Here is a 25,368-nt window from a genome sequence, read left to right as displayed (position 1 = left end):
CAATTGCCCCCAGGGGAGAAAGTGGCTTCCTATCAGTAGGGATATAGATGGTGACTGAGAAAGGATGAAAGCGAGGTAAGTTATTCTTTGCTGAGAGGCAGCCTATGGCATCCTTCCTTCTGAGAGTGTAAGTAAATGGCAGCTGTTGTGGAAAAAGGGCAGTTGTTTTAAAAGGTTCTCTGGAGAGTATTATTCTTCATTCTCTGAAGAGCCATGGGAGAAAATTACCACTAAATCTGATTTTTTTCTCTATTTTACTGAATAAACTGTAAGATACTAATCTTAAATATACATGCATGGAGATGATTTGGGAAGCAATTCTGGTAGCACACATTTAAAGAACTTTTTACATCCTTTGAACTAGTGAACTTTTGCAAATTCTTTTTAAAAAAATCCATTCAGTACAGAATGAATAAGAGCTGTAATTCTGTAGGGGATAGCCATAGTTATGCATGACTAGAACCTTTAAATCTTGGGTTTAAGTACTGAACTTCCCAAATATTTGAAGCCAGGATAGTGGATATCTAGTGGTGACCTACTTGTACTTTCTTTGGGTTAGTCATTCACTACGCAGCTCTTGTGAAAGCAGCATTGAGGAAGGATTTTTTCCCTCTCCTCTCTGCGTAATTGAGGTACAAAGTTACATTGCGACTCAGGTGTGTCACTGGGGGTTTCACCGACTACTTTTTAAATTTAAAATTTGCTTCTCAGTGGATTCTCTAAAATCAGTGTGAGTGAGTCGCAGCAGAGTAAAGCAGAGCAAGCTGACAAGTCTCTGTGTGTGCTGCAGTGCAGAGCAGATGTACTTGAGCTGGGTTTAAGCTGTCGTAGCCACGGTAACAGAGTTCAAAGTAAATGCTTTGGCAGTTGGCCTGCACTCATAAAACTGGTCTTTACAGATCTTCTAGCTCTCTTCTAACATCCTTCTTCCTTACTTGTCGGGTTATGCCTAAGCTGTACACTCAGTCAGTAAAGGTAGTGTAGGTGAACTCTGCATGTGTGGTTTATCAGGCATTACAGGTATTTAATTTACTGCTTTGGGGGGTAATGCTATGTCATCAGAAAGCCCCTGGAAACTGGCATCCTCTCTGAGGCAGAGGTGGACATACATGTCCTGGAAAGCTGGAATAATTAACCCCATTGAGTGTCTTTCCCAAAGTAAATTCTGACTGTTACTAATACAGCTTCATTTCAGAAGTAAGAGTTAAGCATGCCTTGTCCTGCTTGCTGTGGAAGAGTAAGTAATAGGAATGCCAGACCAATATCCTCCCACACTCATGTGCACGGAGATGTGAGCTAATGTAAGTACTTTGGGTTCATGTGTGTATATATTCTATGTTCCCATCTGGCCAGGCTGCTTCTTGAGTACAATATTTTTAAAAATAAAATCTATACTCAAGTGTATCAGTGCAATTGGTAATACTTGCATATAAAAGCACCCAAAATCTGCAAGCTGGCATTGATCTGTGATCCTTACAATGATCTGCCATTGGTATGTGTATTGCTGCATCTTCCCTTGTGGGTGATAACGCTGATTCTAAATATCATTTGAAGAAACCCCTTTGTAATGGCAACTTGTACAGACCTGCTGAAAGAAACACAGAGCATGGTGGAAACTTCTATTGGTCACTGTGCTCTTCCCTGAAGCATCTCATAGAGATGTTTGTTCATTTTCTTGGCTTCTCTTGAATGGAGAATTGGTTGAATGGTTGAAAGTTAGGAGACAACTGGATACTGACAGGCCTTTCTGGGGCTGCCTTCCATTTTTTGAAGTGTGACAAAACTCTGTGTGCCTAAGCATCCCAAAAAAATGGGATCAGCCCAGACTCTTAACAGCTAAAATAGACAAGAAATCATCAGGAAAAAAAGTTGCTTAAAGGAGCTGAATGCACTTTTCAAAGAATACATGGAACTAGTACAGAGAAATAACTATCTCCTTGAAATATCCCCTAGTCCTATTGCTGTTCACCTTTAACAAAGCAATAGTAATAATAAAAAAAACCCTCACTAAACCAACTAACAGAGGGTATTTTATTTGAGAGATGTATTTAAAGTCAATTTTAGTAATTTATTTTTGTGTCTTGGATAATATCAAGTTTTATCAGACCATTATAACTTTCTGGTAGGTGTCTGTAGAAGCAGCCTGTACTTCCATTGTTTTGCTGTTTCTGCCATCAAACAGCCCTTTCCAGTGAGCCTGGTCTTGCTGTGGGAGTGCTGATCCCTTTTCCCATGCCCACTGTATGTGTGTGCTGTACAGCCCTCTCCTTTCACACAGGACCATACCTTCTCTGAAACACAGATGCTGCCAATTCCTGGCATGGTGTATCTGCTTGGATTTGCCAAGGGAGCTGTCCCTTGAGAAGGAGGAGTGTGTTGCTGCTCAGGCACTGGACTTTAGACTGTTTGGTAGCTCTGTCCCAGCTGTGGCAAGAAGGACTGGGGGTCAGCAGCTAATTGAGCACTGCTGGGCTTATTTTATGACAGAAGCGTAAAACTGTAGTTTGAAGATCACACAGTGACACGTGATTAACATAAAATAATTCCCTGAATTCCATCAGATTGCTTTGTTACTGGCCCTTATCTTCTGTGTACAAAAGGCTCTTCTTGTAAATCAATGCCAGATTATCTATATATGAAAATAACATTTTATGTGTAAAAATAGAACAAGCTCAGCTTTTCAGCAGCATTGGAATTGATCACTTATTTCTTCTGTGTGGATTCTTGCTAAAGTGCTGGTTTTATGACATGTGATAAGCTGTTGAAATAAAGAGCATATTGTTTTTAGCAGGAGCCAACAATTCCCTAATCTGTTAGGATATTGGGATTATATTTCTGAGGTTGCTTAGTAAGGATTTTAGGGCAAAATTTTGTGATTTCAGGCTGTTTTTTAATTCAGACCTGTTTTTTAGAACTGGGGGGGGATATTGTTGAAGTCACTGAGTTGAAACAAAGACACCAATTGAAACAAAGACACCAATGTCAATATTCAGTTTTCTGAAACTTTGTTTTTATGTTGATTAACATTTATATAAAGCCCCCTTTTGTTTGAATATATATTCGTTTTCTACCTCCATAATGTTTCTCTGTATGTGGTATCAGCTGCCCACTATTTAACAGTGTGGAAAAACGGGCTGGCATTAAGTATCTCAGTTCTACTAAAAAGCAAAACTAGAATAAATCTTAACAGCAACTGCCAGGTAGACAAGTACTATGTGGCGACAGGAGCAAAGACTTTGCTGCTAGTGTTTTGGAAGATTTCAGGCTGAGTTTCTTTGCTTATGTAAAACAGTGGTCTTTGTTTGGCACTTCCAATGGTGCTGGGAGTGTTGTGTAGCTTCATTGATTGGTTCCATGCAGTGGAAATCTGACCTTTAGCAGATGTTTGAGAAGTTGCCAGCATTCAGAGCGATCAGCAGACTAGACAGTTTTTTCCTTGTTATGTCGATGAGAACTTCCATTAGATTAGTAACATGCGTGACAATGTTAAGCTTTTAAATGATTAGTAAACTTTTTGAAACAAGGCAGATTTTCCTGCAGTATAGAGCTGCATAAAGTAATTTATTTTCTTATATGCATAGTTTTGTTAATTGGTTAGCTAATGGAAATATTTTGGTAATGTAAGTGGTGTGGATTTTTTCTTTTTGTAGTAAAGACATTTAGATTTTAAGTAAGTTTTGGTTTGTCTGTATTTTTCTTAAAAGGTCAGTTTTAGCATGCTGTTACAGCATCAGTTTGGGATAAATGCTTTCAAAGAAAAAAGAACAAGCTTAAATGGGCTGGGGAGGGGGAGGCAGCAGTGAAACATATCCCATCTGGAGCATTTGGCGTGGAACAGGATGTTGCATGACTCCATGTGAAGTCTGCTCTCACGAACAGTATCCTAAGCAATGTAGGAGATTCAGCTGCTTGGTGGTGGGAGTTCAGCATGAAACGAGGTCTGTTTTCTCAAACTCCAACGGTTAGAGCTACAGGAAAGAGGTGGGACTTAATAAGAGATTTATGTGATGAGTAACTCAACAACACCAGCAGTTGCCAGATTAAACCCTTTCCTGCAGGTGCTGGCTTTCCTCAAACCTCTACAATTGTTTTTCAGTCTGATGCATGTGGAAAGAATAATTATTTACAGGATTAGAGGTTTAAAATGAGAACAATACAATTGCTAACTTGTCTATTTCTGGTTCTAAATTTAAAAATCAAATAATTGCAAGAGGATTGATCTTATCTTGGCATTAGATACCCTGTATACACGTGTGCTTTAAAAAAAATTGACTGGGTGGAGTTTTAAAGTTTTTTATTAGCATCTTGGTGCAGAAAACATGTTAAGGAAATAGACTGTACTGAGAGCAGGGGGTAGTCTTGACAACCAGTCCTGCTATTGTGGACTCTTGGACAAAATGTATCCTGTGAAAATATGTTGCCTTTAATTTTTTTTTTCATTTTTTTAAACTTGAATATTAGAAAGGAAGGGATGTGATGGTAAGAAGCCACACACATTAGAAAGCCTGGAAATCTTTGCCCTTTGCTCTCAGTACTCAAGACCACTTAATTTTTCCAGTGCTATGGAACTTGTCAGGTATGTCTCTTTATTTTATGATTCCCATGAATTTGTGCCAAAATTCCTTGGCAGCTCATTTTGGTATCTAATAAGCTACGTACCAAATCAGATTATTTTTCTTGCGGTTATAACTAATGTTCTGATTCCTTTATACAAGCAAAACTGGCAAAGCTCTTCTTGCTTGTATGTTGCACATTTAATGTCACTTCTGAATCTTGTTTGTTTAGCCTTCATTTCCTGATCTAAACATGAGGTAGTGGGAGATGGTAGAACTTAACTGATTCCTTGAGTGGATGAAATATTTGTTTGTCTGGTTCATCAGTGGTGATCTCCTTCCCACCCTGAGAGAGAGACTTAAGAAAATAGGTTTTTAGCTGTGGTATTCCATCCTTCCTCTTTTTTTTATTTTTAAATACCGTGACTGAGGAATAAAGGATCTTGATCTTACTGGTTCTGTGGGAAGTGAAATGCATGGGAGAAAACCATGGCTTTTTCCTCTCTTGGCTCTCTCTGTGCAGTTAATTTTCATACATACACTGAATAAAAATATGGGTATATGTATTTGTGTGAAATGTTGGCAACTGTTGTCTACTCCAAGTACATCAAAGTTGTGTGATTGCAGGTCTTGGCTGTGCTTAACAAACTCTTCATAATTGCCATACGTGAGTTATTTGTATCACAGTGACATAACTGAACCAAAAAGCTGTGAGAAAGCCAATAATGAACATTACTTTCAGGAGTATTTATTGCAGTATTGATGTTTGTTGACAGTAGGAGACAGACTTCTCTGTCTTGCATTTCTGTCTTGAATACTAAGTGGACTTCTTCATGTGAGTAGTTCTTCCTTTCTTATGCACAGTGAGTTGACTGCAGCAGAAGGTATATTTTACATACCTTTAAAAATAAAGGTTAAAAATAACATCCAGATTTTAAATAGTTCATAGAGAGAAGCGGAAGGCATTTGGTAAAGCAAGGCAGAAACCTCAGTTGTCATTTCCTGATATGTTTTGAAAACAGATTCACTTCTTTACCATTATCAGTGAAAACTTCAGTTATCTGATACCACAAATAGTTCTGCAGCTGATGACTGTAGTCAAAAATACCATCTTACAGTGTGTTCATTTTCCTGAAGGGAGCACTTGTGTCCCTTGAACAGTAATTTTATTGCTCATTCCCTAAGGGAATGGGAACAAATGTGACGTGACTATGCTCTGTCTTCTCTTGCACTGATTTATCATAATACAGTAAAATTGTCAAATTCTTCACTCCAGGAAGGCTGTGGTTGCTTGAGTTACCTCTGGAGGTCGTGAAGGCCCTACTTAATTTCTTGATGTCTTTCCAAAAGTCTTGTCTGTGTTCTGTGTAACTGTAACAGTGGGTGCACAATCAGTTGCAGTTTGTGAGGTCGTTTTGTTTGTTTTCAAGATGTTTTCTGATTCAGAGAGCTTGGAATAGGTAAGATTGCGCTAGCATTTGTTACAAAAAAGGACTTGGTTACAGTCATGCATTTTTTAAAAAAGATTCTGAGCTTAAGTGATTATTGGGATCAAGGAGCTCCTCAGAAAATAACCTTGCAAATGCAGGTGAGTGCTGAAAATCTGGGGGGAGTTTTTTTGCATTTTTGTGTATAGCAGTGGTTGATTCAGGGAATACAAAACACTGTATCTTACTTTTAAATAAGCAAGATGATGGTGGGAAGTAAAGGGGAGAAAAGAGGAGGTAAAGAGTACCAGTCCTCATTTTGCAGTACATTTACTATATGCATAATTTCTAGCATTAAAGCTGTCTTGGACATACAGTAGACCTTGGTTGTTTTGGTTTTTTTCCCAGAAATTTGCACAGATGGTGAGCAAATTATGGTTCAATTCTGAATTAATGCTTTTTTATTCTCTTCTCTGCAGCATTTTGAATTGCAGGGAGGAATTTTTTTTTAATCCCTGTCACAGTCTTTACATTATAGTTAGTCTATAAAATCATTGTGCATAAACAAACTTTAAAAAAATTATCATCAAAATCTTCTTTAAAATGCCATTTATTCGAAAATATTATCCTTGCTGTTGTGACAGGGAGTGTCTGAGTTTTTCACTAGTAAGTTACTCAGAGATGGCTAATGCAGTAATTAAGGTTATTAATTTGGTTCATTAGGCAGCTTTTTGATGTATATTCATTGCCAGTATTTTGTTCTTATGTCTTTACTTCTGGCCTTAAGCACTAAGGGTGTCATTGTATTATCTGTTGGATCTGTTGTTCTGTTGGCTTATCAATGGATCTATTGTTCCTCCTTCAAGAAGAATTTTGAAAGAATTACTAGGAGAGCTGATGAAAATGCATATTTTGTTGCCTTCATTTTTTTGAGTTGAAATACATTGAAGATTTCTAGGACAATTTCTAATTAACAAAAGGTATGCTGTAAACGTTGAAAAAATAATGCAATTAAGGTAAAAATGAAACATTTCTCTGTAGTTTGGAGAACTGTGACACTGAAATAAATGAATTAATACTTAGGATGTAAAAGGTTAAATTACCTACCTCACATTTTAAAGGAATTTTGTTGCAGGACAAAAAGTGATGTTAGATGACAGAGCAAAAGTCTGTCTTCTAAAAAACACTAGTAGACAAACACATTGAAAGAAAATTTTCATGTATGTATCAAGAGTGATTTCTGGAAGCCCTATGTTCCTGAAGCTTTTCTGCATCAGTAATTCTGTTTATTTGAAGCCATTCCTCCTGTGCTGTAGCCTTAGCAGCTGCAACAACAAAGTGGGCAGTTGTTCAGAGGAGCTGCTTGTCTTTGTGTTTTTATGATCCAGTGTGATTTGTCTTGTAACACCTCAGTTGCACCTGAAAACTCACTGACATTTGATCTCCAATACATTCAGTGTCATGTGAACATAATCTCAATTCCCAAGGAATTTGTGGTCAGAGGAGGCAACACTGGGCTGAAGTGACTGTACTTTTGGGCTAGAGGCTGTATGAGGCACAGGCTCTGTGATTTGCCTGCTGTCATGGAGTGAGGGCAGAACCTTCCAACTCAGCAGCACAGACTGAAGTTCTTGGTTTGGGGTTGTTCTTAAAATAAAAAAGCCAAACACAAGTGAATGACTATTAGAAGACTTTGGAAATACATTGACAAAAGAGAAATACTTTGTTAAATTGGGACCAAACTGTCTGTTTACTTTGCTAATGTCTTCATTCTGATGTAAACCATCTCCTTAAGACTGAAATGGAAAAGATGATTGCCTAAATTACTTACAGTGCTGCTGTATTTCTGTATAGTTTACCTATTATTTATAGAGAAGTAATTTTTTTCCCCAGACATTTAGATATCTGTGACTCAGGAGTGGCCATTATGGCAGAGGAGATTGAGGATGTGGAGTAAGACAGTCTGAAACCCCAGGCAGCTGTGGTTACAGTTCCTCCCCTGCTCCCAAAATGCTGCTTAACTTTGGCAGGCTGTTTCCTGACATCATGTTTGCTCACATGTGCCACCAGCCCCACTGTTAATCTCATCTAGCCTTTTAGTACTAGTTGGAGGTATCTCAGTTCGGAGTTGAATGAACTTTGATCCCAGTTTGTGGACATTTATGCACTGGTGAACTATGAACTGTAATGACCCAGTTCTTCTCTGTAAAGTCTAGCGCTGCAGTTTATTATCAGATGGAAAAGTAAAGGAAAATCAGGTAGACCTTAAAAGTGTTGCTCCTTTGAAGCTTCACCCTCTGAGTGCAGATCTTATTTTTCTGTTTAATGCTGCAGTTAACCTGTAGGAAGGAGTAGACAGGGTAAGTTTTGTTTATGAACCCTTTATTAGCCCATGTCTTCAAGTTTTTAGCTGTATCAAAAAAATTACATGGGGGTCTTTTTGAGTGAGTGATGACTCTCCAGTGTGAAGAACTAGACAAGTACCAACAGCGTCAAGGAAATGGAGATGTAGTTTTGAAAGATGACCTGTAGTGCAGGTTGAAACTCAAAGACTAGAATGATAATGAGAAATCGACTCTTAAACAACAAAACAGTAATTCAGTTGTGAGATAGCACAGAAGACAGCCACAACACTACAGGAGAAGACTTTAAGAATTCAGATTTCTGAAAAATAAAAATCGAACAAAACAGCCCAAGTGAAATACTTCTGCATCTTAGCTGGGAAGAACTTAGAAACTGCTTGTCTATTACTCTGCTTAGAGGTGGTTTTGGCAGGACCAGGAGAAACAGTTTGCAGTGTGGTTGTAGATAGCGTGTGATGTGGAGGAAAGAGGACAGCAAGTTACTGTTAAAACTGTAACATGTTCTTCTCTGATAAGAGATAAAGCTTTAAGGTAATGGATATGGTACACTAACTTCACTACTCAATTATTCTGGTCCTCTTACAGAGGGGAAAAAATGCTTGGGAACTATCTGCAATGATTTTACAGTATGATCAATGAAGTAGATCAATATTTCACTAACATTTTGTTTTGCTCCTGAAGATTATCATTATTATTATTACTGCTATTTTCTCATCTGCTTGCTGAGATTTGTTTGGTTGGTTTGTTGCTTAAGGCTAACAGTTTTGGTTACAAGAGCAAATACTGTGGTGTTGTTAGAATACAAAAAATTACCATTTTGTAATGGACAGTAATTTATAAAAAATCCATTATATACTGTCTCTGTTTGGTAGCTAATTTTTTCTCTTGTTTTCCTGACTACTCTTTATTCCTCCATAGTGCTCTTATTTCCTGTAAGATGACCAAAGAAAGCAATGAATTGAGTGAGTTTGAGTGAGTTTGTCTGCTGGAATTTCTGCTGTTGATAAGAGCTAGGCCTTGAGAAAATGTCTTCAGTACAAACAAAATCTGCTGGCCAGCTTCCCCTGGTGATCTGTCACTGTGCTAAGGATTTGCTGATGTCTTTTTGGTATCCCTGGCTTTATCTGACAAAATGGAAATTGGGAGCCCACTGCTGGTTTGTTTTGCTTGCTGTCTGGAGAATGATGTGGGCATACAGAGCAGCTGAGAGCCACTTGGTCCTTCCTAGTCTGGATTCCAAAGTATCAAAAGTTCATCTCAAAGTCTTGCGTTTTTTTTACAGTCTCTGTTCTCTGTCACCTCAAATAAAGATTTGCTGTTCCAAAGTACAGTGTTTAATCAGGGTCTGGACTGTGAATTTGGGAGGACACCACTTTTCCTACCAGCAGATAAATCAGATTGAACCTCTGTCTGGATAGATACTGATAAGTACTTCTAGGTTCAAGTCTTAGTCCTTAGTCAGGGTTAGTCCTGTGAACCTTACAAAGATGACTATTTTGGCTCCTAACCTATTGAAGATGGCTAATTGGATTGTCTCGGTAGAAATAGGGAAAGCCCTGTGCTTTTAGCACTTCTGTTGGTTCCCTTTATCAGTGCTTCAGGTTTGGAATATTCAGCTAGAGTGAGACATCCAAAAACCTGAAGTAACTGTAGCTCTCTGCTTAGGTCCTGCTCATCTCCTGAAGTGCCAGCTTTGTGCATTTAGACTCTCGGCAGGACTGAAGTTGTCTGTTTCCCCATGAGTGCCTTTGGAGCCATACCTTGCTCACTCAAGTAGCAGCCAGGTGCTTTGGTTAAGTTTCCTGCCTCTGGAGAAACATTTCCCCTGCTACCTCAGATGGGGCATAAGGAGCAACTGCAATTGATGAATTCTGACTAGGAAGCCACCTATTCCTTTCACCATTCACTTTAATTTAGCCTCCTGTAGTGCTTTGTGATTGCTGATGGCCTGGTGGGCAAACTTCCTCATCATTCATAAGCCATTATTTTGTAAAAATCAACTGAAATCAACTAATATTTTCTATTTTAAATAGTCTGATAGTTTTGGTTTTGTTTTTTTGTCACATCTTCAAATGACAGATATATACAGTTTAAAATCAGCATAATATTTTTAAAATTGAAACTTAGCAATAATGATTCCTTATTAAATGACAGGTGTTGGTCTTTTTAGTGTGACATTACAAATGTGCATATAAACACAGATTAATTGCCTGTAACAAGTCATCTAAATCACTAAAGTTTTTTAATTGGCTTTTAATTCACCTTATTTACAATTACATCTGCTTTGAAAACAGAAATCCCTCTATTTTTAAATTGACTGTGTAGGCTTTCTATAGTAGGTGTGCTTCTTAACTATTGTTTTTAGAAATGATCACTTCAAAATTTAGGTATAGTAAGAGTTTCCCATGTTGTGTAATGGTGAAGAGAATTTGAAAGATTTTTTTCAAGCCTGAAGAGCCAGGAGGTTTTTTTATAATGTGTGTATTTTAACTAATTATTATTTCATAGGCTATGCTTTCTTAAAATTGTAAGTCACCTCTATTTCTCACTTGGGATAAGTAACTCAGTGAATTTCTGGAATCTGAAACATGTTTCAAATGGAGCTACTTGACTTTGGTTTCCTTGTACATCCAGTAGAGTAATGATTTAATGTCTGGTTTGCATATCACTTCACTTTGCTGTTAAGTATTTGAAAAAATGATTCACAAAATAGCTATGCCATACAATTTAAAATAATTAAAATATTTAGTGATTAAAATAGCTTGATTTAAAGTAAAATCTTAAATTTTGCACTCCTGTGGATTATCTTTTCATCAGAGACAAGTATTTTTTGGAGAAATTTATTTAAAACTCACATAGAAGTATGAGATTTTTTTCCTTGCAGTTCAAGGTAGATCATATTTTCTCCCTTCAGCTTTCTGTTCAGAATACGCATTTTAAATTGAGGGATGAAGGTCATGTACTTGTGTTCGATGGTTTTCTTTGTTTTCAGCGATGGTATTGGGGCATGCAAGTAGGATGCGTTTTTATTCTGTCATCTCTGCAAGCTCTACTTCGTGCTCTACGTGATATGCTGGTTGCTTAGCAATCCAAGCTACAGACTGCAGCAGGCTGTTGCAATAGTACCAGGATTTTTCTTCAGTTTTGCAACCATTTTTTTGCTGCGTTTTCCTTCTGCAGAAGCTATTTTATTGGCAGTGTTGAAGCATGCATTTTGGGGAATGCAGAATTAGGGTTTGACAGTTAACCATAAACTGTACGTGTTGATCGTTTCTTACCTGGTAATGTACATTGAGACTACTGTGTGTTGGGAATAAACAATTTTTTTTGTTTCAAGGCCTCTCTGTAGGATTTTTATGTTCTAAAGCTTCATATAAGGAAGCTACCTGGAAAATCCATGTTTATTGGAGCATGTATTTGCTACATCTGGCCGTGTTCCCTCCTGCACATGGCATATATTAGACATGTCTTTCAGTGAGTGTGTACCTCTAGTTTATTTAGAAGCCTGTTGAGAGAGCAGGGTTGTCTTGCTTATTCTGCTGTCTGTGAAATATATTGAGCAATGTTGGCAGTGGAAGTGTGGCCTCAGCTTGTGTCTGTCACTGTGTGTTTCCAGCAAGGACACAGGCTCCTCTATATAGTTCTATAAATTTTGAGCAGATGATCCTGAGGCTGCAGATATTATTATTCCCTCAATAATGAGAGTAGTGTTTTTGGAGGGATTGTCTCTGCTTTTCAGAGGAGCTGTAGCTGGATGCTGTTGTGTGTGGTCTTTCAGTGGGAGGAAATAAGTGTTGGTGCTTTCCTGCTGGACAGACCTAGAGACATTTTTTACCACAAAAAAACCCGTTGGTTTCCAAGCAGTTGTGAATCCTGAAGTAATAGAACCTTAGTAATCTGCAGATAATGAATCAGCCTCTCTTTTTGTACACTTCAACTTTCCAGCTTACCACTCAGGACTGCTGCTGGGACACTATACCTATTCCATTTTCTTTTGAATAAACAAAGAATTTAAGTCTTCAGAATTATCACTATGTTTCATGGTAGTAGTGTATGTCAAACAGGATTTAATCTTTGAGGAATCGTCCCTTTGATTTCCACAGCTCATCTGAAAGTAGCAGGAGTTTCTCTTCTCATTTAATAGAAAATTAAATCTTCTGCCATTAAATTTGTTACTTTTGCAAACTGCACAAATAATTAAAACAGATGTGCAGATTTGTTTATTCATCCAAACGATTTCATGTTCTGTTTTAAGAACTGAAATAGCATAAAATAACTTGCACTTTTAATATGTTCCATCTTCTAAGGAGCTTTCAGTGTTCCTGCCAGTAAAACATCTATCTGACTCTACAGGTTTTTTCCTAGTCCTTGAGAGTTAGAGGCAGTGCTCTTGCATTTTACAGACAGGCTTTGTTCCTTAAATGGTAGAACACCACTTCTGATAAGAATACTTTCGGGTTTTCTAGAGACTTACTGTGGGATTGTGGGTATCAACTCACCCCAGCTAAAAAATACATGGTACATTTAGTACTTCTTCATCAAAACTTGCTTGACTGCAAATATAACTGAATGAATATGTCTGATCTGCAATAAAAATGCTGCCTATAAGAATACATGGAGGCAGCAAACCCCATCTTTTAATACAGAAATATTTGGTAGTTTAAGACCAATCTATTGCCATTATTTCAGCTGTTCGAGTTGCTTTTAGGCTGTATGGGGAATGCCAGTGTATTTTAAAATGCTTTTTAAATGAGCTCTTTTCTTGTACAGTGGCTGTGAAATGCTAATGTGAATGATTGAGGAAATTTTGGTAGGAAAAAGCAACATTGTGAGCCCTTTATTAAAGAAAAATCCCCACTACCGTCTTAGGTTGCTATTTCACTGCTTTTCCGTGTGGAAATGGGTAGCACTTGCATAACACAGTAATAATTTTCCCGTGCTAAGCTGTTTTGCTTTATAGTAACTTGTGCTTTGATTGCATTTGATTAGTTTAAGATATATTTAGAAAGATTTCACTGCTGGGTAATGCCATCTCTATCAAAGAAACAATTTGTGAAAACCTGAGATGGCAAGGAGACTGGGAACAGGATAGGAAGATTTTTATAAAAGCACCTTTATTGGCTCCATTCCCTGTGTCCTTACAACTAGCTTTAGTTTATACCCAATAGCATCCATCTCATTCAGGAGCTGGAGAAGTTTTCCAGAGTCTAGTGTACTTTGTTTTATTTTCAACTGTGTACTATGCTGAGAAAGCACACCAGTGCTGAGCAAGGTGTCAGAGCTGTCCAGGGCTCAGAACTCCAGAATCATTCCTGCCAATTTCAAACCCCTATCACTGCCAGTGATGGTTCAGTTTGGGATCCCTGCACCCGCCGCCTCCATCCACCTCGGTGGGCACCAGCTGGAGGCACTGGCTGCTCTCTTGGCAGCCTGGATTTTCTTTCCTCTCGGTGGATGTTCTTTCAAAAGCAAGAAATTCCCAGATGCCTTGTGACTGGGCCAAGAATGAGCCATTCTTAAATATTGCAGAGAATGCTTTTTCTCCAGAATTAAAATTTGCAGGTTGCAGTTAACATCGGAGAATATGGAAAGGGAAGAACTAATTTGGGCTTGTATTTTGAATTTTGTCTTGACATCTTGTAATGTAGTTTCTGATTCTTTCAGTTACTATGTAGAACTTGGAGGTATCAAACAGAAAATTTTTGTTTTCCTTTGATACCGTACATTTTAAAAGCAACATACCCTCCCCTTGTAAAATACTGTATATATTGCCATTGAAACATTCTTTTCTACACGTGTTTTAAAGTAGATTTCTGTTGAATTACATACAAGGTTTACATTTGTATATTCACTTGACCAAACATCACAAGGTTGGAAAATTGACAGCTAGTTTTTGAATCTTCATTACATGCTAAGAGGCTGAGGTCTATCTTAAGTTGCATAATTAAGAACTTTGAATTGCGCGAATGATTTTTAGCATCTGAGTCTGGAGTTCTCAACACTTACAATTTGCTTATAAAGTAAATATGTGTAATAATTGAACATGGTGTAATATTCTATCTGTTAATATAAAAGTGTGATGAGTGAAGCCCAGTGGGATGCACTCTGATGCTCACCTTGAAGTCAATAGCCAAACTGGTGTTGATGAAAGACTATTCAATGTTGTACAGAAGTAGTGTTTTCTTGGCCTTATTGGAAACATTTTCAGAAAGCTTGCTTTCTTCCCAGAAATAAACATTTTGCTAACTATTATTAGGTGATAAGGGGGAAGCTGTACCGTCTTCCCTTAGGAGAGCAAATAGAACTTGCATAACAACCCACTCAGGTAGTTTTAAGAAAGTGGATGATGCATGGACTATGCTTTTGAACATTTTAAGTCAAATTTGCTGGAAGTTAATGTTGCTTTTGTGACGATTTTAAAGGGTTTCAGAATTTGTTTGGTCAGGCGTATTTATTTGGAGCAGAAGTGACTGGAAAACTCTGGATCACAGTGCTGCATGTAGAGAATTTCACCATGATTGTTGTGTTTGGGCTTTGAAATAGCAATATTTTGTTGCAATTGCTTGGCTGACTCCATTGGAAATAAATTTGTTGTCTTGCTTTACTTGGAAAAGCATGCTAAAAGTTTATGCTGCTTCCTGTTGGAAAATAGCAGTGAGTTACAAAATTAGCACATTAATGCCAATTATAAATATAATATCATCCCAGTGGGAATTTCTCCTTTTTATTCAAGAGAATGCATACGTGGTGAGAAGACTTCAGCTGCTCTGGGAACACAAGCATATAATATCTATTCACAAATAGCTGACAAGGCAAGGAAGCAAAATTTGGCTGAAAAATCTCAAAATCAACATTCATTCTTAGGGAGGCAAATGTTGTAGAGTTTCTTGCTGTATAGAGTTCTGTCAGTGGAGCAAAAAAGATTAAATATTTTTAGCCTTTGCACTCCTTAGAGGGTCTAACTTTGGCTCTACATTTTATTTTGTTGGCGTAGGTTGCTGGATTGCTTCCTTTCTTCATCCTCTCCCCTTTTTACTCCCTTTCATAAATTGTGCTGCTTGAGATAGTCTCATCTCTGTGTGGTAGGTCAGCGTGCAGACAAAGGGGAAACCTCTATTCTTCAGAGGCTTTACTGTTGCCTTAGAAAAATTAATTTCCCAGCCAAACAGAAAATGGGCAATGGCCGGGCTCTGCGTTTTGTCTCTCTTCTGCTTTTCAGAAATGAACTTTAAAAAGCCAGCAGATAGTTAATAGTCTTGGCATGGAAACCTGCAAGTGGTGGAAGCTGGCAGAAGCAATTCCCAAGTAAGGTTGTGTGTGTATCGTACTAGAGGCGGAATATGGTGCCCTGGGCAATGGCAGACTGGCTCTGCGCCACGCTCCATTCTCCACTTTTCTTGGAACTGCTCCTTTGAAGATCTAATTATACGGTGCCAGGAGACTCTGCAGATAGCTCAGCAATAACTCCCACTGTCGTTGCACCGGATTTCAGTTTATTTGGGGTGCAAACTTGCACACAAACACTAGATTGTATCACAGCTATCCACAAGATTTGGCCAGTGTCCAGAAGATACAGTATGTTTTAGTGTGGTTGTTTCTAAACTGCCAACTCCACTTTAGACTTATCTGTGTTTTTCAGAAAAAAAATTTCACTTGATTGCCCTTGCCTCCTATCTTTTTAAAATCTGCTGCTGTGTGAGGTCTGGTTCTTAACCTCCTAACACCTTGCATAGACTGCCCAAGAGAAAGTGTCTTTCCAGATACTAAAACAAAATTATTTGACCAGTCCAGAATAGTTGAGTGGAATTTGGAGGAGTAGAGGCCAGGAGGAAGGTGAATTTGGGGAATGATTTTTAACTGTTCTGTCACTGAAGGTTGTCTTTACAATTGATCAAATGACAAAATTTAGAAATAAATGTTTCTCCAGAAGGATTCAAAGTAGCTGCCAATACAAGATAATGCTGCTGGGATGATTTGTAATATGATGTGCTTTCCTGTCAGTGCTTTAAAGTTTTACTGTATACTGGTAACTCTGTTTTGATTAAGAAATTAATATTCTACAACTTTAAAATAAAGTTAGTCTCTAGAAATTAGGTTAATAAAAAGTGCTCTTTTAGTGAAAGCAGTCTTTGCTGCTGTTTTCTACCTGCTTTGCTAAAATAAGAGGTGATAGCTGTAGTAATGAACAGTGGAGGTGAGAGGGTTGTCTTGATCTGATGCTCTAAGTAGGGAAGGGAAAAGGAAAATGTGTGGGAATGGAGTGGGAATAATATGGGTTAAAAAGATCTGGGGGAAAACTGGGATGATGAACTTGGATACAGGAGTGAGATGTGGCTTGGTGGAAATTTAAGTTGTGTACTCAGAAGGGAGAAGGACAAGAGGAGAAGGAGCACAGTGTAGTACACGTTTGGAAAGTGTGAGACAGAAAGTCTAGACAAGGAAGTATGTTGTAGGCCTAAAATTAACCAGAGTTAAAAGAGAAGAATATTTCTGTGACAGCGATTTTTAGTTCTCACACGCAGATAGGGGAAGAAACTCTAGTTTCAGAAATTGCCTTGGGTGTGGCTGAGAGTTGACGTTCAGAAGGGTAGGAAATAATTTTCCCTCCTTCTCCGCTTGGTGTAACAAACAATGACTTTTTGGATATTGGCAGTTGATTTTCCTTATGAAATTCCTTGTAATTTGGAAAAGAGAACAAGCTACTATATTGATTTTTTTTTTTTTTTTTTTTTTTAATTTTAAAATAAATTCTGTTATTTTGAAATGTAATGGGCTTAGCAGAGTTGTGTTTGGTAATGCAGATAGCTTCTGGATACCTCTAAGATTCCTCTCCACAATAGGACACAATATGTTTGGTGTATTTTAGTAGCTTAATGAATGCAGCTGAGGGCAGAAGGTATGGTTACTCTGTGTTGGGGAGGGACAGGGATAGCACAAGATCAAATAGCTACAAACTGGCTCCAGATTAATGTAGCTGGAAACAAAATGTGGTGGTGGTGGTATTGTTTTCGGTTTTGTTTGGTTTGTTGAGCCAGATTGCAGGAGGACAGAAATGGCAAGAAGCTGAGCTGCTTCTGTGAGGTGCTGTGTGTTGGACTTGCTTGTACTAGCAAGGTCTGCAGGCGCAGGATGTCCTTTGTGGTGCTGTTCCAATTGACTTTTTTTTTTCTTTTTCCCTTGGAACCATTTCAGTGATTGGCTGGTTTGTATTACATGACATGTATTTGAAGTGAGAATGAGAAGTATTCTTGAAACTTACTGATTGTTTAGATAGATCTATGTATTAATTGAATGCTACTCTTAAATACTCAGTATAATGCTTTTTGTTCATGAGATAAGACACCCAGTGTTAGTGGTAATATTTTAGCAAATGTAACTCTCTTCTCTTTAGCACAAATGCACTGCAAAGAAAACTGTCTTCTGTGGTGCAGGAACTGGTTATATCATTTTAAAACCAAAGCATTAAAATGGATAATAAAAAAAAACCTCTTACATTAAATGTTAAAATTTGTGCTTTCAAAAGTGCATGTAGATGAATACGTGCTGTGTATATGCAATAATGTGTCCTTTCCTTTCTTAAATTTCCCCAGGTATACGTGGAATTTGATGACCTTGAATGGGAAAAGCGAGAATGGGTTAAAGTTTATGAAGATTTCGCAACCTTCTTGGTGGAGTACCAGCTGGTCTGGGCGAAAAGAAAGGACCCAAGCCAGACTCAGGGATCAAAGATCAAGCAAATTCAATGGCCTGCATTGGTAAGATACTTGAACAATTGCATTTAGTAAAGTATTTTAATGCTTTTAATTCTGTCCTTAGGAAACTGTCTAGGTTACTCAAGTGGTGGTGGGAAGTGGTGAGCATGGAGGGGGAGATTGGTAAGAAAAGGTTAAGAAAATACCAGTAAAGCACATTTGTGTTGAAGAGGTGGAGTGATGTGATAATAGTCACTCTTCTTCCTTTTTGAATCAACCGATAGCACTGCAAAAGTGGTCTCTGAGCGACATAATAGGATTAATGTCACTTTACTTAGTCAAAGCATCTTATAAATACAAACTTACCGGTAACACATCTTACTGCTCTGGGGAGGATTGAAATGAAGGTGAAAAATAAACCCTTAAACTTGTGATACCTTCTTTGTGGGAGCTGAAGGTATCTGAAATTGAGGTCAGAGTTCAGAAAGAAGAGAAAAGATTAATAAATTAACTGGTAATTTTTTGCCTGGTTTATGAGGTGATACTTTTGACTCTCATTCTTTCTGGATTGCTGCCCAAGCATTTAAAAGTGTTGAGATAACTGCCAGGAGGCTGTGTGCATTTGTGACATGCTTTTAGATATATCTGATGAGATAATCTAATAAGCAATAAACACGTATTTCTTTTTTCTCCAAAGAAACTAGTAGTGCTGTCGAAGTCTTTAGGAGAGCCAAACAGATCTAAGATTTCAAGAAGCTTGTGTATTGGATGGTTTTGCTTTGTATACAGTTGGGGAAGATTCCTCACAGACTGGTGGGTGAAAGGGGGTCTCCAATAAATTTGTCAAAATGGTTGAAGGGAAATCTTAGATATATTTGATAATAAGCTTAATATCTGTAACTTCAGTCTTGGGGTTTTAGATATTTGTAGTCATAACGAGTTTAGATGATGGTCTTTTTTTCCTCTGGCTTTTGCTGTATCTCTGTTTCCTTTCAATATGCTCTTTATATTCTTGTCTCTGAGCACCTGATGGATTTCTTGGAATGCTGTAGCGTGATTATTTTTTTGGAGCTGGGGTGTGAACAGTCATGCTGAAGGTCATGAAGCAGTCTGGTCAAAAAGGCCATGGACTATTTTGGATCGACTTATTCTTGTTGAGTTAATATTCCTGCTTGACTCAGCCTGTACATTTGTGTTAATGTACTCGAGTAAAGCAAGCTAACTTTCTGCATGTACAGGCTGAGTCATATATTTGCTTGTACAGCCAAGTTAGTATATCCTTGAGCAAGAATTTTTTGTTTTAGCGAGTCACGTCATTTGCTCTTTGATCTCTCCTTGATTGAGATGGGTATTTTAAAATCTGTTGCAAACTTAGCTTGCTATCTAAGTACTCTGCTATTTTACATGCTTTTAGTCTCACCTTCTAGGATAGAGATCTTTCTTGGGTTTAGAAGGGGTCTGTTTGTATGAAGTATTCTAGTCTGGCTGCTGACCCTTTCCATAAGTTAAAACGATGTATTTGTTGATGTGTGAAAGTGTTTTAGTTGAACCTTTCTCCCTGTAGACACTGTTATCAAACTTGTGCTGGTCCAGCAAAAGGCAGAAACTTTTTTTCCTTCTATCTCTATCTTAGCAATTATGTTATTGTTTTTTAATATTCACATTCTTGAGGCAGCTGATAGGTGTGAGAAGGAAGATTTGCAAAAGATCTGCCTCCTTTTACAGTTAAAAAATTGAAATTGTATAGTCTGAAGTGAAGCTCACGTAGCTTGTCAGGTCAGTTTCCAGATGTTCAAGATGACAAGTTCTCAGCATTTGTACTTGGCCTGCCTACAGATGTCCTAGCAATTGTTTTCTGAGTCAAACCCTCTAGTCATCCCTTCCAGAAAAACCATATTTGAGGGAAAGTGCAGATAGAGGATATTAGCTGTAGTTGGAGCAGATTCCTTCCATAGACACCTCCCAAGGTTTTGATCTGGATCAGTAGCTACTCTGAGCACACCATGCCCTGGGGAACAGCAAGGGTGCTCAAATTGCCATGGAACTTTTGGGTTTTGTTGCCACACTATCAAAACATCGTGGTGGATTGGAGTAGACGAGCTCTGTGAAGGTTTGTGTGGTGTGTTTTTGTTGTGGGGGTTTTTTTGTTTGTTTGTTTTCCAAAGCAAGACTTCTTAAAACTAAGAAAACATTAAAAAGGTAGTAAAAAATTGATTTGCCAAATAGCAGTAGGAATAGTTGCACTTCTATGTGAAATCCTGAGTGTGGATGTGGTAATACACACATTTTGGAAAAGTCGAGTCTTGCTGTAGCTTTTAAAGGAAAACTCTCAAGCTTTCCCATGCATGTGAACTATATTGAAAAAAGTCATACCAAAATAAAAGTTTTTGGTACAGCTTTATTTTGGATGCTGACGTAAATTCAGCAAAGCAATATTTTAGTAAATTTTACGTAGTATTTCTGCAGGATCTTTGCCTTCAGGGGAGTGAATGAAAAGTGTGCTTGTTTGTTTTGATGGTTCTTATCACCTTCTGTTCTTTGTTGATTGACCTGCTCTGTATTTACTGTATGGTATTCAAGCCTGATCAGAAGACAAAGTCTGCAATTGCTGTGGGGCTTTCTGTAGGCAGTTATCAGTCTAGTGTCTGTGTACTTCACAATCACTGATTGCTTTTATCACTCAGTTGTGTGATATTGTGTAATCTCCTTTTCATAGATGAAATTTCTAGAATGTAAGTTGTTCACAAATGTTACTATTTGAAAATGCCTGAGTGCCTGAGGTGTAGCACTTCCTGAAAGCACAGCATCCACTGACCTTGTGTAACTGAGCTTTAAGATTTTTAGGCTCTTTAGTCAGGCTGAGAAAGGGAGGAAATGGGAAGTACTGCCTCTTCCTCCTTGTTCAGAAACTCTGTAACAGGAGAGGGGTAGATCATCCTCTGAATTCAGTTTCTCTCATGATGAGATTGTTTTTTTAAGTCAAGTTCCTGCCCCAGGTGAAGAGTTGGCTGTAGATGAACCTGGGAGCCCTATTGCCAGAAACAAACTTCATTGTGGTGACTTCATGTGGTGACTTTGACTGGACACCCCTGCCACTGTGGAAGGCTGAGAAGGAGGGAAGAACTGTAGTGCCTCAGGTTGTTTATGCTGTAATCAAAAGCTTTTTCTTCCTGTGAGATGATTTTCTGGGAGCACTAGAGAGCCTGGCTGCCTGGTGAAATTGGAAATCACCCTGCTTGTGAGGTGTTTGCAATCATACAAGACTGTCAAGAAGATAAAAGAAATGGCAATAGTGGTAAGCAATGTCAGCATGTGTGTAGCCTGGATATTGGGGAAGAGGATGTTTGGTAAACAGAGCTTGTTGTTTACCTCTTGGCCAAAGGGTTAGCATAGGAAAAAATGGAAGTGTGGTTTCTGAAAAGATAAGTGTAGGTGCTAGAAGTGAGTGGTGTGCCTTCCCACATTAAGGGATTAAAAAAGTAGCCAAGATAAGGTGTTGAAATGGAAGGCATCAGTTTAGGTTGGTAAACAAGGGGGGTACATGTCACAAAGACAGAAAAAGATGGGAGTGATGGGCTCAAAGTGATGGGTTAGGAGAATCACCAGTACTTCAAAAATTAGGCAGAATTGGGGTTTGAATTTCTCAGAAACAACTTGGAAGCCATTGACATGATGAATAAAGTTTTTTGACCTGTAGGTGGATAGACTATGGTTGTATTCTAGGGAGAGTAAATTAATCTCCCTATGTAGAAATACTTTGGGTACTGTGATGTTAGAGATCAGTGATGAAATCATGCCTATAATATAATACAATACAGTCTGAAGTCTGAGGAATATGGTGGTTTCCCCTCAGCAGCCAAGAGGGGAGATGGAAGTATGTGTGTGGGCAGGGTGACAAATTAGAGCCAAGGTTTTAATGTGGACTGAACAGAATGCTTCTGTGAGCTGTCAGTTGGAATTTAATTACTGTCTCTCTAATTGCACATTAAAATATCTAGAAATAAAGTGTATAGGGAGAAAAAGAGACGACAAAGGATAGAAGCTGCTAGAGACATTTTAGAGAATAATAGAATAATGTGCAAGAAAAAGTTTAAGGTGATAGATGAACTAGCAGAAGGCACCATGGTAGAAACATAGATAGCAGTTCACTTCTTTTCGCAGCATCAACATTACATGTTTTAGGCATAGGAAGGTGTGGGCTGAGTGTCTTTTTCTTAATTTTGTTTGGGAAGAGGGTTTTGGAAACTTGAATGATATGCTGAAATGAAAATTTATTATTGTAAGTCTACAGATAGAAATGAAAGAAAGACATTTCAGGCAGGCATTTTAAGAAGCATGTTCTATCACCTTGGAAAGAAAATAAGGAAAGAAGAATAATGGAAAACGCAGTTATGATTAAATGAGTTTAAGATTGATAGGTTATGGCAAATGTGTACTTTCAGGTAAAGGATCTAGCAGAATACAAGAGGCTGGAAAGAAAAGGATTGGAATTGGATATAAAGAAAAGTGAATGCATTGAATGGGAGCATGAGAAACTTCTGCAACAAGAAAGGAAGAGGCTATTGTAGAACAGAAAAGGAAAAGTCTTATCTTATTTCCACCTTTTTCTTTTAGAAGAAACTGGCAGTCCTGTGCAGGGTAGATGTCCAAGGTGGAAACAGTTTGGCTCAGTATACTGTGATGAAAAACAGGTCTGGGGAATGGTACACTTAGTTGGGTGCCTGGGATGATGATGATGATGAGTCAGGGTGTTTTGTATTCTGCTGGGTATGGCTTGTTTGTGAAGTATGAGTTGCCTGTTTTTATACCTGTGAACAAACCAGTGCTGCTTGTGAATTCAATATTATTCCCTATATAGTCAGAAGAAACCACAGTAGTTTGTCGCTCTGAATATGAAGATAGTACTTCGTTAGCTTTATGGTACTCGCCTTGTCAAACCAACAGATTTGCCCTTTGGTCTCAACTAATAGCAAAGGTCTACAGTAACTGTATCACTCTCAGTTTTGGGGCTGGCATACAGCAAGAACTGGTTCTCCTGCAATTTTGTGTTTCTGAGGAATATATAGATAAAAGCTAAAATACATTTTCATGATGAGATCCTGACCATGTGTATCTCCTAAAGTAGGGAAGCTGAAAGAACAACTCAACCTCCCCCCTGCCCTAGTAAGAAAAAAAAAAGTGTGTCTGTTTGCCTGTCTCTCTTTCTTGGAACAAGTGAAGTCATTGCTGAACCAGTGGCTTGAGAACAGTCTTTCCTGGGACTCTGTCCAGGACTCTGCAAGAATACAGAGCTTTAGCCAGGCTTATAGCAAAAACAGGGACAAAGAGTGGATCTTCACTGGCAATGACTAACCCTTTTCCATTGTGACAATCTGGAGCTGATTTACAGTGGCCAGTGCCAGTGGCACATGTGGGACTGTGGGCTTTCAATCTGACCGTCATGCTAATGAGGAGGTCATCTTGCAGAAGAATGAGCTGAGGTTTGTTCTGGGTGGCAGTGGATGTGTTTGTTCTGGTTAGCAGTGAATGAGCCCATATGTTCATGTGCTGCCTGCATGTTAGGGCACTTGGTGGTACAGTGTAAGAGTAGAAGCATTCATGGACACATGGAAGACAAGACTTGTCCTCTGACCTTATGTAGCCTTTTCCCTCCTCCCTCCCTGCCCCTCTGTCCCAGCTGTCAATTGCAGAATCCCTTTGCTTGACTGCATTCTGCTTCAGCTGGCTTGATTGTGTTGGATTATGAAGCAGATACTTACAAAGTGCCAGTTTATTGGCATTTGTGTCATGATTAAAGAAGAAAGTGTACAGATTGAACAACAAGCTTCCAGAGGTTGAGACAAATCAAATGCTTTATTTTTGGCATGATAATGGAAAGTAGAACATGTTCCTTGTTCATTCTTACTTGTATTGTGGCAACTACCACTTTTTCTCAAGGATTTGGTTGGGGTTTTTTTTTGTCTTGATCAAATTTTAGCATTTCTGAGTAAGTTCCTTTTTTATATGTTGATCCTATGGATCAGATTGATCCCTCTCAAAATCAGGAGCTTCTATAGGTACTGCTGATGTTCTCCCTGCATATTCAGTTATTTCATTGCAGCCTGTTCTCTCTCTGCACAATGAAAAATAGAGGTATGCACTGCCAGATACAGTGATTAAATCCTCAGTGGACACTCAAAATACTCGAGCAGTAAAAAGAAATAAATTCACAAAGGATTACTGTGTATATGGAAAGTAAGGCAGAGAGAAGATTCGGTCTCCTGAGTCCTAAAAATAAGTAAAAGCTTTGAGGATATTTCAAATTTGAGGGGAGGAAGTGCTGTAGCTTCCAGGGAAAACAATCCAAAACTAATAGTGGTTTTTTCAGCTTCTCCATTCTCTGCATCAGAATTCTAGTGCTTGTATACCTTGATAATATGGGGTACAGATGAGATATGTGCAATAAAGGAGAAAATGCTTGGAAGCTGTCAGCTTCTTGGAAAACTTTAGAGCTTGGGGAAGAAAAAATTTAAGTAACTGACTCAGCAGAGCATAAATGACCTGATTTTTGCTGCATTGTGAAAGACAGTAACATGCAGAAACAGCACTTGGAGATGGTTCAAAGATTACTTTGTTGGGAGAGTATGTTACTGTAATATTCCCACAGAACATAAACGTCTCAAGCAGTACCACATCCCGCCTGTGTACTTTGGCACTTGCTTCTTTTAAACTACTGCTTGCTGGGAGTCACTGCTCTCCATGCAGCCTTCTAGGGAGAGGCTGTTACCTTCCCAGGACATGCCCCAAAATGAAGAGCAATAAACTGGAATCTGCCTCCCCAGATGCTTTGTTGTGAAATATGGGTGTTGCCCTGTGGCTTCCCACTCTGGAAATAAGTGGTGGGATGGAAAGCCTCACTGCAGTGCTGTTTTCTATGTGGCCCTGGTGCTTTCTGTGCACTTTACACTGCTGCATGGGTTGTTTGAAAGTCTTTTCTCTTAAGGTGTTGGCTAATGGCAGGCTTCCTTTTGACTTTCTTCTTGTTAAACTTGCACTTGTAAGCAATGGGGGTGCTTTTTTGTTTGAGAGGATTTAGTTTTGTGAAAGCATGCTTATTTATATAAAATAAATGATTTTTTTTTTTGCAGTTAAGTGCTGTGCTCTTAACTGTGCTCTATTAAGAACATTAATAGTTCTTAATGTTAATTTTATTTACAGAAGTTACAGAATTCCAAACAAAATGGAACATTTTCTAGACTTTAAGCACAACTCATGTTCATCATGCTGGCCTGGGAGTTGCCATTTTGGCAGCTCATCTAGAGAAATCTGCTTTAGTATGTCACAGCATCCTTAA

The 25,368-nt window shown here is 38.4% G+C and overlaps 1 protein-coding gene across 1 annotated transcript in view; it reads left to right on the top strand.

Annotated features, from left to right (window-relative positions):
• JMJD1C (jumonji domain containing 1C) overlaps positions 1–25,368 on the top strand; it is a 158,660-nt gene that overhangs the window by 33,427 nt on the left and 99,865 nt on the right. The window contains exon 2 of the mRNA XM_085064255.1: positions 17,934–18,098. Within this exon, the coding sequence (XP_084920381.1) occupies positions 17,934–18,098 (165 nt within the window). The remainder of the gene's footprint in view (positions 1–17,933; positions 18,099–25,368) is intronic.

The sequence above is a fragment of the Lichenostomus cassidix genome, chromosome 6 (assembly GCF_008360975.1).
Source record: "Lichenostomus cassidix isolate B80296 chromosome 6, HeHo_3.0, whole genome shotgun sequence".
Lineage (NCBI taxonomy): Eukaryota > Metazoa > Chordata > Aves > Passeriformes > Meliphagidae > Lichenostomus > Lichenostomus cassidix.
Note: the sequence above shows the minus strand (reverse complement) of the source record. Positions and strands in the feature narration are given on the sequence as shown.